The sequence below is a fragment of the Apodemus sylvaticus genome, chromosome 19 (assembly GCF_947179515.1).
Source record: "Apodemus sylvaticus chromosome 19, mApoSyl1.1, whole genome shotgun sequence".
Lineage (NCBI taxonomy): Eukaryota > Metazoa > Chordata > Mammalia > Rodentia > Muridae > Apodemus > Apodemus sylvaticus.
In genome coordinates this window covers 17,756,271-17,769,220 of record NC_067490.1, presented here as the reverse complement: position 1 = coordinate 17,769,220, position 12,950 = coordinate 17,756,271, and the positions used below count along the sequence as shown (strand labels likewise).

Genomic DNA, 12,950 nt, shown 5'->3' with positions numbered 1-12,950 from the left:
TGGTGGCTCACAGCCATCTGTAATGGGATCCAGTGCACTCTTCTGGTATAGAGAGCAACAGTGTACTCACATACATTAAATAATTAAATAAATAAACAAACAAATAAAATCACCTCAAGGAAGTGGATGAGAAGGAGAGGGGCCCAGGTGGATCAAATATCACAGTCTCAAGCAATCCTGAGTCTGTGGGGAACGGCACCGCCATCTGGGGTACACCTGAAATATTTTTTACAAAGCCTGTGGTCAGCGGGGCTGATGCAGAGTGGTTCTTGCCCTTACTCTGCGGGTTTTTTCTTTAAGAGCCAAAGCTGCTCTCCTAGAACTCACAAGCCAAATCTCAAACACAGTCCCACCCATGCGCCCACCCTGGTTATGACTGACAGCCACGCCCTTGGAATCTCTTGCAGAACGGCCTCACGCCGCTCCATCTGGCAGCTCAAGAAGACCGAGTGAATGTGGCCGAGGTCCTTGTCAACCAAGGGGCCCACGTGGACGCACAGACGAAGGTACATCCCCTTCTTTCAACAAGGGAGGAGCCCGGTCCAGTGCCCTGGAATGACCCCAGCCTCAGTAGGAAGGCTGCAGGCCGGCATAGGCAGAAGACTGCCCTGGTCCTATCAGCCGTGGGCAGCACTTTTCTTTGAGTCTCTGGTCAAATGTTCTGCCCTTACTGGTCCAAATTCTTCTTTAGCTGCATGTCAATATTCTGAATTAATCATCAGCAATTCTGACACAGATCTGCTTTGGGGACAGATTGACCCAAAAAGAAAAGAAAAACGTGGTGGTGTTGGAGTCTGTGATCACTGAGGGATCAAAGAATACTCCATTGTTGTTCACTTCTTGAATCCCTTATTGTCTGGGCGGTTGACCTGTGATTTCTCTCATTTTTATTTTTCTCCCTCTCCCTCTGGTAAAATACCTCTTTCAAAAAGAAATTCACCGCTGGCTAAAGTCATGCAATGCCTCCATGCAAACACAGATAAGAACATGCATATTCTGTGTTAACTGTAGGAGATATACTTCCTACCTGTTTCTTTCCTCTGAACATTGGAGACAGGGTCTCCCCTCATCACACTGGCTACCTGAAATTCACAACGTAGACATGGCTGGCCTCAAATTCACAGAGAACCACCTGCTTCTCCTTCCGGAATGCTGGGATTAAAGGTGTTCTGTCTTGGTACGAGTCAGTTTGTCACAGTGAAAGAATGCTGAGCTTGACACAGTGGCCCATCCCTGTGATCTCAGCACTTGGTAAGCTGAGGCAGGAGAGTTGCCACAAGTTCAAGGGTAACCTGAGCTACAGTGAATTCCATACGTTCACATACACATACACACAAATAAATAAATAAATGTAATTTTTAAATTTTTAATGGCTATTTATAAAAATACTTTTCAGTATTCTATGAATCTTTGTGAACCATGTTATCTAATAACATTCTTTTATTTATTCCTCTGTTTATTTATTTATCTATTTATTCCTTTGTTTGTTTTTGACATACTGGGAATCAAACCCAGTGCCCTGTAGCTCTAGGCAACACTACGACCAAACTAGCCCCTCCAGTAACATTAAGTATTATCATTAAGCAGCCAGTTGTGACAATGTCCAAAGAGTCCTCGATACCTAGTGAATTAGCACACAGTCTCTGGGTGGGGCAGAGGTTTTAGTTCTAGGTGGAGATGTCTCTGAAGAAGACTGCTCAGTGTGAAGAAAGCCCAGGGCTGACACCTGGAGAGCCACCGGTATTGAGAAGCAGAAGAGAAAGGGGGGATGTCATTCGAGGGTAGACTCAGACTGCATGGAAGGCGTGTGTGATATTAAATAAAATCTTGATTGAAGTGACACAGATATTCTAGCCAGAGCCTTCTGCCTGAGCCTGTCACCTCTTCATACGTGCTCATGTGTGTTTGGGGAGTGGGAGGTGTGTTCATGTGTAGTGTATGCCTACATGTTGGTGTGCATGGCTATACATACGTGTGTGGAGGCCAGAAGAAAATGTCAGGAATCTTCCCTACCTCCCCCCACCCCCACCTTATTTTGTTTTGGAGAAAGGGTCAGACTTACCATTTCAGCTGGGCTGGCTGGCCAGCAGGTCCTCAGGATCCACCCAGCTGTGCCCTGTAGCCCTGAGATCTCAAGCACGATGACTGTGCCTGACCTCTGACACTTCTCCTTACACAATTCTGTCTGTCCAGTCCAGCAAGGGTGACAGCCAGGCCTCAGTTGCGTCCCTCTTGCCAATCCCTTATTTGCCAACAATTTAAAATATTTCCTGGGCGCCTGTGATGTGTACAAAATGATAAGAGCGAACACGGTGCACCCAGCTCTTTCCGAAGCTGCTCACTGCTAGCTGGAAAGACTCTCTGGGGATGTCTCTGCGGGGCGCCATCTTGTCTGGGAACGCTATGATCCAAAGATCCCATCTCTGTGACTACGAGCTGACTCTGCTTGGCTGTGTACACAGCTGCAAAAGTATTTATTATTGTGCATGTGATGTGTGTGTGTGTGTGTGTGTGTGAATGCAGAATATGTGCCACAGTACATGTGTGGGCATTAGAAGGCTTTTGGAAGTCAGTTCTCTCCTTCTGTCATGGGTTCCAGAGACGGCACTGGAACTAAGGCCATCAGACATAGTACCACCCTTCAAACCTGGTGCGCCATCTCTCCGGTCCCCTCTCACAGGTGTTTTTAACAGATGCTTTGGGACAGGAGGAAGGCTCCTGTCTCAGGGGACAGAATAGGAGAGGTGACCTCAGTTCATAGATAGGAAGGGTGGGGGGACAAGGAAAGACCACAGTCACCTAAGCCTATCAGTCAGTCCACTATAATAACTTAGCATTTTACCCAGAGCGAGGTGGGAAACTGCACATTTAAATGGAGCATCTAAATATTCATTCTCACAACCTACTCCATTTAACACAAGAGTCCCATGGAGACTGTTCCGTTATTTATGCAAGTTAAATACTTAAAGAACATTTTAATATTTCTATTAGTGAAACACGTATATCATTTTGACCTCTGAACTTGGAATAAAGGGTTTTTTGTTTTTTGTTTTTAAGATTTTTTTTAAGGCTAAATTGACGGTGCTAAGAACTAAGCGGAGGCTACCCACAAGCCTCTGTGCTGTATGTAGTATTCTGACCAGGGGTGCCGTGACCGATTTCTCAGCACTGAGGGGGAGGAGCCCCACCAAGCAGGCCAGTCCGTTCTGAGTACCACATAGAGAGATCCGCCCTCACTCAGGAACGGTTCCAGGGTTAAACAGAAGGTCAGGGGTTCTGATGACTGTATCAAGAGAGTCTAATCGGTCTGGCTGGGCTCACTGATGGCTTACGGAACAAAGTGTGACCAGAGCCAGTCACAGAGCCACTGCCAACTGTGGTCCAGGCATGTCCTCTTAATGTGTATGGGTGTCTGGTCTACATGTATGTCTGTGCACCATGCACGTGCCTAGTACCACAGAGGCCGGAAGAGAGCATCGGTCCCCATGAGCTGTTGTTGCGCACAGTTGTGAGCCACTCTGTGGGTGCTGGGAACCAAACCCAGGTCCTCTGGAAGAGCATGTTGCTCTCTTTACCTCTGAGCCCTCCCTCCACCCACGGGGCATCCCCCTTTCAAACTGAAAGGTCACCGTCTGCTGGGGCCACCCTAATGGTACATGCATGTCTTCAGCAGGAGTCAGACCTGACATCTAAGGGTAATCTTTCCAGTGTGTATCTAGAAACGTTGTGGGCAGGGTCAGTACTCTGCCGGTGTTATTGGCAATAGAGAAGGGACACAGACCCTGAAAATGACCATGTCACCTTCTTGAAAAGGATCTCCAGAATGTGTGCTGTATATTTGTGTTTGTGTATGTTCAGTTGTACCTACTTGTATTCATGAGTGCATGTGTGTATGTGTGTGTGTGGTGTATATGTGTGGTGTGGTGTGTGTGTGTGGTGTATATAGTTGTGTGTGTGTGGTGTGTGTGTATGTATGTGTGTGTGTGGTGTGTGGTATATGTGGTTGTATGTGTGTAGGTGTGGTGTGGTTTGTGTATATATGGTGTGGTATATGTGTCTGTGTGTGTGGTGTAGTGTATATGTCTGTGTGTGGTATGGTGTGTATATGTGGTTTATGTGTGTGATGTGGTGTGTGTGTGGTTTATATGTGTGGTGTGGTATATGTGTGGTATATAGATGTGTATGTGTGTGGTATGGTGTGTGTATGTGGTTTATATGTGTGGTGTGGTATATTTGTGGTTTGTAGATGTGGTGTGTGTGGGGTGTATGTGTGTAGTGAGGGGGGCACACATTATGGGATTAAAAGCAAGTTCTCCCCTTTGCAAAGAAACTACTTTATTGACTGAGCCATTTCCGATCTCCAGAGAGTCATTGGCTGTCAGTCTAAGAAAGGATTGGTTGTTTCATGTCATTTACTGGTTTGAAACAGCCATGCTCTGGGGAGGAAGTAGGTAGATTTTCTTTAATTTGAACAATTATACCAGGTTCAAGTTTATACTTTGACAACAGGGACCCACACTGGGCTCCTCAGCTTGACTGTTTCTATGCCTCTGTCTATCTGTGGTGGGCTGTTTTTGTTTGTTTTTGGTTGGTTGGTTGATTAGTTGGTTGGTTGTTTGGTTGGTTGGTTGTAGGTTGTTTGGTTATTGGTTGGTTAGTTGTTAGTTGGTTGTTGGTTGGTTTGGTTGGTGTTTGGTTTGGTTGGTTGATTGGTGGTTGGTTTGGTTTAGTTGGTTAGTGGTTGGTTTGGTTTGGTTTGGTTTAGTTGATTGGTGGTTGGTTTGGTTTGGTTGGTTGGTTGGTTGGTGGTTGGTTGGTTGGTTTGGTTTGGTTTAGTTAGTTGGTGGTTGGTTGGTTGGTGGTTGGTTGGTTTGGTTTGGTTTAGTTGGTTGGTGGTTTGTTTGTTTGGTTGGTTGGTTGGTTGGTTGTTGGTTAGTTGTTGGTAGGTTTGGTTTGGTTTGGTTTTTCCTTGAGGTCTCATTATGCAAACCTGGCTGGCCTAGAACTCACATAGGTTTCCCTATCTCTGCCTCTGGAGTCCTGACAGTAAAGGAATGTACCTCTCCTTATCCCTCCCCCTCTCCCACCCCCACCCCATGGTGCCCCAAGCTTGTCACTTAGCCATTTTGTTAGAGAACAGAGTATTCAACCAACACTAACCCAATCTGTCCATATAACACTCTCCATCAACACCAGTCACTTCCTGAATCCACCTGTCTGGGCTGCTGATTGGTCCATCTTTCCTTCCTGTCCTGAACAGCTATGCAGAGAGTAAAGAGTTGTCGCAAGAGAGGAAGTAGAATACCTGTTTTTGTGTTCAACCAGCTATATTAAGACTAACTCTGAAAAGGGCATTTTTCTTTTTTTATAGAGAGGAGGTTTTTTTTAATCTATTTTCCAGTTCAAAAGGAAATTTAAATGATACTTTTACTTCCGTTTAGCATAGCTGTTACTAAAAGTGTACTTACAATGTTTCTTTCTTTTTCTTTTTTTTCTGAAATGTAATTACAGATGGGCTACACCCCGCTCCATGTAGGCTGTCACTATGGAAACATCAAAATAGTCAATTTTCTGCTGCAGCATTCCGCAAAAATTAATGCCAAGACAAAGGTAGGCGCCCTCCCCCTTCCTCCCCAGCAAAGTCCTTGATTTTGTGTTCAAGGAAGTGCGTGCCATCTCTCCATTCTCTCTTCTGCAGAATGGATACACGCCACTGCACCAGGCAGCCCAGCAGGGCCACACCCACATCATCAATGTCTTGCTCCAGAACAACGCCTCCCCCAACGAACTCACCGTGGTGAGCTGTGGGCCAGCACAGCAGGAGTGTGTGTGTGTTGGGGCGGGGGACAGCCGGGCTCTGAAGCCTTCCCACATTTGGGTCACACACCAGTTGCTTTTCTATTATCTTAGATAAGTTACACAGAGCCTTCAAGACAAGCAGTGTGTGCCTCCCACTGTTCACATAGAGTCTATGTCGTAGAACCACACGTGGCTGCCCAGACATGGACGGGTAGGAACAGCTGAGCTGGGCTTTTACAAAGTATGGCTATTAGCTATCTTTCTGTCACTACGACAAAATACCCGAGGCACGTAAGTAAAGAAAAAGAAAGTCTTTGTTTGGCTGACAGTTGCACAGGTGTTAGTCCATACCACTTGACCCCATGAGTCTGCAGGGAGGTTGGCCATCATGGCAGGGACTGCTTACTGAAACTCAGAAAGCAAGCAAGGCAGGAGGAGGCTGGAGTCCCAATACACTCTTTAAGGACACTCCCCTAGTGACATCTCCCCCACACCTACACACATACACACACACACACATACACGTGCCAACCTGCCAGTAGCAGCAGCATCTTTGAACTCACGGCCTCTGTGACATTTGGGATCCAAACCATAAAATTCCAACATTTAACCCTTTTGCATACGATTGTGGGGTTGGTGTGATGAGAGACCAGCTTTGCCTTGGTCACAGGCTGAGTGTGACCTTGTCCACATTTCCCTGCTTCCAGAATGGGAACACAGCCCTGGCCATCGCCCGGCGCCTGGGCTACATCTCGGTGGTTGACACACTGAAGGTCGTGACGGAGGAAATTATGACCACCACTGTGAGTAATGCATGCTGAACTTTCTTACTCTGAGAGCCAAGTTTCCCAGGCCTTTTCCAGAAGGTTCCTTCTTCCTCCATTTGTCGGCTAAGTACCATGTTTTAAAAATACTATCAATGTAGCAAACCCCTAATTTCCGACATGAACAAAATTTGAAATACTGAAAATAAGTATCTGTGAATGGTGCATATGGAGCTGAAAAGATGGCTCTGTGCAGCCCAGCCCCTGCCTCAGGTCCTGCACAATTGCCATTAACTCCAGCTCCAAGGGAATCTATCGCCCTCTTCTGGCCTCTGGGGGCATTGCACTCACATGCGCTCATACACATAGGCACACAGACACATAAATAAGTAATCAAATAAAGCTTAGGAAAAAATAGTTATGTAAGTGGATAAAGAGTTTTTGATTCCATGTTCTAAATTGTCATTGTAAAGACTTTGAAGACTTCATGTGAGATCCTTATTTACTGGATGACCCTATTCCATTAGATACATTTTAAGAAGTATACGTTTCATTGTGTGTGTTAGGGATATACTCATGCCATGGCATGTGTGAAGTCAGAGGATACCTTTTGGGAGTCAGTTCTCTTGTCCTACCAGGAAGAGGTTCTGGGAATTGAACTCAGGTCATCCACCAGACTTGGCAGAGTGTCTTCCCACACTGAGCTATCGTCCCTATTCCTACATGTATTTAAACACACACACACACACACACACACACACACACACCCTTCAAATTATTTTAACCCTGTCTAGTGTCTTTGGGATTAAGAGACATTAGGAGAGTGGGATTTGGGGGTGATGTCATCATTTCCCCTTTTGCCATCTCCCAATCTAAAGGAAATCATAGGTGCTATGCATAACTTCCTTCATATATGCAGCACTTTGTATAGAAATCTGTGGGCTCAGGCTGTCTGCAGCTATGTGCTGGCTGAGTTATATGTCAGCTCACAGGCTTTAGAAAATAAATCTGCTGAGTAGAAGAAACTGTGTGACTCATAATACAGGAAATGTTCACTCACTGGAATCTATTTCTATCATCACCATAAACTTTAGGAGAAAAATTGTATTCAGCAATGTATACAGCTTTTAAAATCCCAAATCTGTTATTAGGTTCTTTTGGATTTTTGTTTTTGTTGTTGTTTGTTTGCTTTGGTTTTTTATTTGATTTAAGACCAAGTCATGCTATACAGAGCAGGCTAGCATCAGGCTCACAGAGATTATCCTGGTTCTGTTGCCAGAGTAAAGATGTCCACCATCATGCCTGGCTGTTATTAAACTCTTAGAGAAAGGCTATGCATATAATGCTTTTCTAGCCTTCATGTTCTGGGTTTCCCTTGTAGCTCTTTTTAGAGGACAAAGGAAAGAGGCAAGCAAGCTTTTTAACAGTAGCTAAGTGCCAAGTGTCACGATGCTACAAATATTTGAGTCATTGTAATGAATACATCAGATTGCAGTTTTAGTGTTAGAGGACACATGTCTAATAGTTCAAAATATAAATCATAATTGAATTTCTCACCCATTAGGTGATTTCACAATGTTTCTGTGAGACAAAATAAAGGCTTTGTGCTAGAGAGGTGGCTCAACAGTTAGGCCCTCTAACTATTCTTCCAGAGGACCAGGGTTCAGTTCCCAGCACCTCCATTGGTAGTTCCCAATATCTTGTAACTTTGGCCTCAGAGATTCAGTGACCTCTTCTGGCCTCCACAGCCACCTGTTCACGCATGTGTATAAACACACACACACACACACACACACATCCACATGCACACACACATACACTCATGCATGCACATGGGCACATAAATCAAATGTTTTAAAGAGTGAAACATTAAAAGCATTAAGTGAAACTAGTATCTTGGTTGATAAAGCATGGACAAGGCTCTAAGTTGGAGTCTCAATACACTGAAGCAACCACCAGTCTAGAGTCACAGAATAAGAAGACACACTGCAGCTTTGGGAAAGGCTCAGGCTCCCCCCAGAGTCCCCACCGTAGGAACTGTTAAGCGCCCACTGTGACCAGCAGAGAAGCCGGTCCTGAAGACTGAGTCCAACCTCATGGTTCTTGATACTTTATTGCAATTTGAGACACCACCATCTTAGCCATGCTCTAGTGCTTACAAAGCATCTATGATGTATAAGGAATATGAATTCTCATAGATGGGAGGACAGGATTTGGTTTGGTGTCTACAATCTTAAATGACATTGCTCAGCCCCCACCATCTTGGTCCAGAAAGTTACCCGGGCCTCTGAAGCCATTGTTTCTATAAACAGACTCTCCCACACAGGGACAGTGTACAATGTAACAATCCTGAGAAAAAAAGTTACTAAGTCCCTCTGTTGTTACAGCAGCACGAGGAACCCAACCAGAAGCAAAGCTTCAGGAGGGCTGATTCCTCCTTTAATGGCCTTGATGTTGCATTTCCCTTGATTATGCTGCTTAAAATACTCAGTGGCTCTGGAAGCCACCATCAGGGCATGCCCAGCATTCAGATGCCAGTTGCTAACACCTTGCTCGGCATAAAGGAGCCAGGACTCCTGGGAGAAAGGGATGGATATGTGACTAGAGTAGGAATGTCAAGATGGGCCTGGAATGTCTTCTGTTGCTCCAAAGTAAGTGTTTCAGTTTGCTGTGTGCTGCTGTTATAAACACCGACCAGAAGGAACTTTTGGAGCAATCCTCTCAGGTTATAGGTTATTCCCATAATATGGACAGGGTATGTATGCTCCGTCACTGAGAAAAGCCAGGACAGGAAGTTACAACCAGAACCTGGAGACAGGAACTGAAACAGGCCGTGGAGCAACACCACTTACTGGCTCACTCCCTGTGGCTTGCTCAATTACAAGTTTTTGTTTTTGTTTTTTACAACCCAGGGCCACCTGCCCAGGAGAGGCAGCACCATGCCCAGTAAGCTGGGTCTCTTCCACTTCAGTCACTCATCAAGGGAATTGCCTACACACACACACACACACACACACACACACACACACACGCACGCACGCACGCACGCACGCACATGCACACACACACTCACAACTACAGGCCAATCTGACAGGAGTGATTTTCCAGTTGATGTTCCCTCTTTCCAAGTCACTCTAGTTTGTATCAAGTTGATGAAAACTAGTCAGCACAGCAAAAACGGGCATGGCCACCACTACCAAAGTTAAAGGGCACATATGAATACAATGAATGGGGTCGGGGTAGGGGATCACACACAAATCAATAGAAAAAGCGCAGGATTGTCCAGGGCTGGAACGCTTTGACCAAAACTAAATCAAAGAGTATTAACACATAGTTCAAAGTATGAAGCGAATATTGCTAAACCCATAGTGGTATAAGCGAACAGCCGACTATGCGGGAAAGAATGTGCAGGCTACTGAAAAGAATCTCAGAAAATATACAGGGCATTCGGTTCATCACCAGAACACTGCCTCGGAGCCTCCGTTCAGTCCTGAGACGGGAGGTGGGTGCAATTCTCCCCTGGCAAAGGACTCCGAATAACTTTAGAAGATCCTTCAATCTCAAGGAAGCACTGAACCCAATTGCCTGCAGCCCTGATATGAGCTGACCTGGTGGTCTCCTTTCAAAACACAAATGCCTGAGCACAGTCCCCAAGCAAAGGAGAGCAGAGAGGGTAAGGTTACAAAGGAGAAAGCTAGCGGATACTGCCTCAGCCAGCGGGGTAAAGAGTCACATTTGTTCTGATGTTGGACAGTGAACAAGAAAGGGCGCTTCGTCTCCCAAGCCTTCCTTCTCCAGAGTAGTCACACACACACACACACACACACACACACACACACACACACACACAAAACAAAAAACAACAACAACAACAAAAACCAGGAGGCAGATGCCTCTTCAAACAACTGACTGATATAGTTCAAGACCCTCAAGTTCCTCTGTGCCAAAGAAAGTTCAAGAATCCTAACAGCCAAGGACAGCCCAGAGAGCCATTTCTACTGCATAGAATGTTCTCAGTGTGGGAACAAAGTCCCGGAAATGCCAGTTTAACCCAAACCTCAATAACGGTATATTGATATCAGTGCGCAATGGTGAATGTTCTATATTATGATGAGAAACTTAGTATGGGGTGTATGGGCATTTTCTGTACAATTTTAGAGTCGATGAACTAACTGAAAGTTTCTTTTAAAAACATCAATTTCAGTATTATATAGTGAGAGAGGCACAAAAATGTTTTATTTCTACCTAACAGTTGAGCACAGGAGTATTATTTACCAAGAAAAAAAATTATCAATAAGAAACTGAATTGATAGCCTTTCTTACTTTCAACTTCTGGATGCTTTCTAGTTATTGATTTTTTTTAAAAGACTCATTTATGGTGTGTGTGTGTGTGTGTGTGTGTGTGTGTGTGTGTGTTTAGGTGCTTTGCTTGAATGCATATCTACACCAGCCAGAAAAGGGCTTCTGATCTGGAGTTAGAGCTGCCATTGGGGTGCTGGTGGCCTAACTCAAGGCCTTTGCTAGAGAAACAAGTCTTCTTAACTACTGAGGCATCTCTCCAGCCCCTGCTCTGAGCTGCTCTTTTAACTTAAATGATACAGATGCTGTCTTTTGAATGGACAGAGATGTTAAAGTTAGAAAGTTACCAGATAGTAAACGTAGTCAGAATGGGAATGGCACTGCCCCCACAGCGTGCTGGACTCCAATGAAGACTTTCTAAAAGCTCAAGTGACCCTCCAAGTGCGTTGCCTCTAAAATGCTTCAGATGAATATAATCATAAAGTAGGCGTAACTTAGTGATTTTGCTGTATCCTGTCCATGTAGGGGACACACAGTGGAGAAAATAAAGGAAGTGAGGGGTTTGGCACCAGGGGTAATGACAAGTCCCTGCCTTCTCCTGTGACCCTGATGGGATGTCATATTTGCTTCCTCTGGCATGGAGCAGCCTAGCAGTGCTTTCCTCACGTCCTCTGAGAAGCCTTGTTAGCTTTGCCCTTGAGGTCTTCCACCTTGTAATCTGAAGGGCATTTCTGAGGACGCTGTCTCTTACCCCACCCCACCCCACCCCACTGCTGTGCTGCTCAAGAGAGATGCACGTTGTGTATGAAGCCCTCTAAGTCCTCCACCTCCAAAGTCCCCTAGGATATAAACCAATCAATCCCTGAAATGCTCTTTCCACTGACGTGACTGCTCTGTGTTGTTGTTGTTGTCCCCAGACCATCACGGAGAAGCACAAAATGAATGTCCCGGAGACAATGAATGAAGTCCTCGATATGTCAGACGATGAAGGTATGGCAGTGTCCTCGAGGGGTCGCCATGGCGATGAGTGACGTGTCTCTGTTGCTTCCTGAAGAAAGTCCATCATCACAAATGTGTCGGGTTTTTTAGGGGAGGGAGCGTTTAGATGCTGGGTTGTGTCGTTGGCGATGAGTATTTTCATACACTCTTATTATCACTTAAATCATGCAGTAAGGAAAGCCAGCGCCCCCGAAAAGCTCAGTGATGGGGAATATATCTCAGACGGTGAAGAAGGTATTTACACCCCTCTCTCCCTCTCTCTCGTGTGATGAGACTTAATCTCCCGGCTCCTGTTCTTATTTCTTATTTCTGAAAAGTAACCCTTCCTCGAGTTACTAACTTCTCATGTCATTTCAAGAATTAATTGGGGGGGGGGAGGTTCATTTGAAAGCTCGCCGAGGGTCCTATCTGTCCTCTTTCAGACCTGATTTCTTGAGCCCATTTCCCACGGTTAAGCAGAAAATAATGTCACTAACCATGACAGTTACTCTGTCTGTTGGCTCTATCAAGCAGAAAACTGAAGTTTTATTGTGTATGTCTGACTCTAAACAGGGGCATCTTACTGTTTAGAGTTGTTTTGTTCATTTTTTTTCCCTTGGTGTAAAACACAATCCTACAGGTCGTAGGGCCTGGTCTGCAGTGTGCTCTACAGTAAAATCAGCTTCTGACTTTGGGACTAAGCATGAGAATTCAACCTGAGACAAACCACTCTCCAACTGGAGACTTTCAGCAGTGACTCAGTGAAGAGACTGATAACACTATAAAGCTAGTGTTTTCTGCTTGATTCAAAAGAATGATACTCTTGGCCATGTCATTCACATGTATATGTGTATGTGTGTATACATACATACATGTACATATGACATATTTAAAAGGGATGTTGGAAAAGTACCATTGTATAAGTGAGTAAATATTAGAAGGATGGCAATTTTGGAGCTCCACTGAAATAATGAAATGTTTACTCTATTGAATGTGTGTTCATTTATTTATTTAGTTTGTTTGTTGAGATGGGTTCTCTGTTGTAACCTTTCCTGGCTGCCCTGGAACTTGCTCTGTACACCAGGTTGGACTCAAATTCAGAGATCCACT

The 12,950-nt window shown here is 45.0% G+C and overlaps 1 protein-coding gene across 9 annotated transcripts in view; it reads left to right on the top strand.

Annotated features, from left to right (window-relative positions):
* The window catches only part of Ank3 (ankyrin 3), a 600,128-nt gene that overhangs the window by 467,094 nt on the left and 120,084 nt on the right, over nucleotides 1–12,950 (top strand). For 6 of the 9 annotated variants that reach the window (XM_052163459.1, XM_052163462.1, XM_052163455.1 and 3 more), the window contains 6 exons: nucleotides 408–506; nucleotides 5,512–5,610; nucleotides 5,699–5,797; nucleotides 6,507–6,602; nucleotides 11,780–11,852; nucleotides 12,033–12,095. In XM_052163459.1, the coding sequence (XP_052019419.1) occupies nucleotides 408–506; nucleotides 5,512–5,610; nucleotides 5,699–5,797; nucleotides 6,507–6,602; nucleotides 11,780–11,852; nucleotides 12,033–12,095 (529 nt within the window). The remainder of the gene's footprint in view (nucleotides 1–407; nucleotides 507–5,511; nucleotides 5,611–5,698; nucleotides 5,798–6,506; nucleotides 6,603–11,779; nucleotides 11,853–12,032; nucleotides 12,096–12,950) is intronic. The other 3 variants (XM_052163460.1, XM_052163463.1, XM_052163458.1) reach the window with 1 other exon arrangement.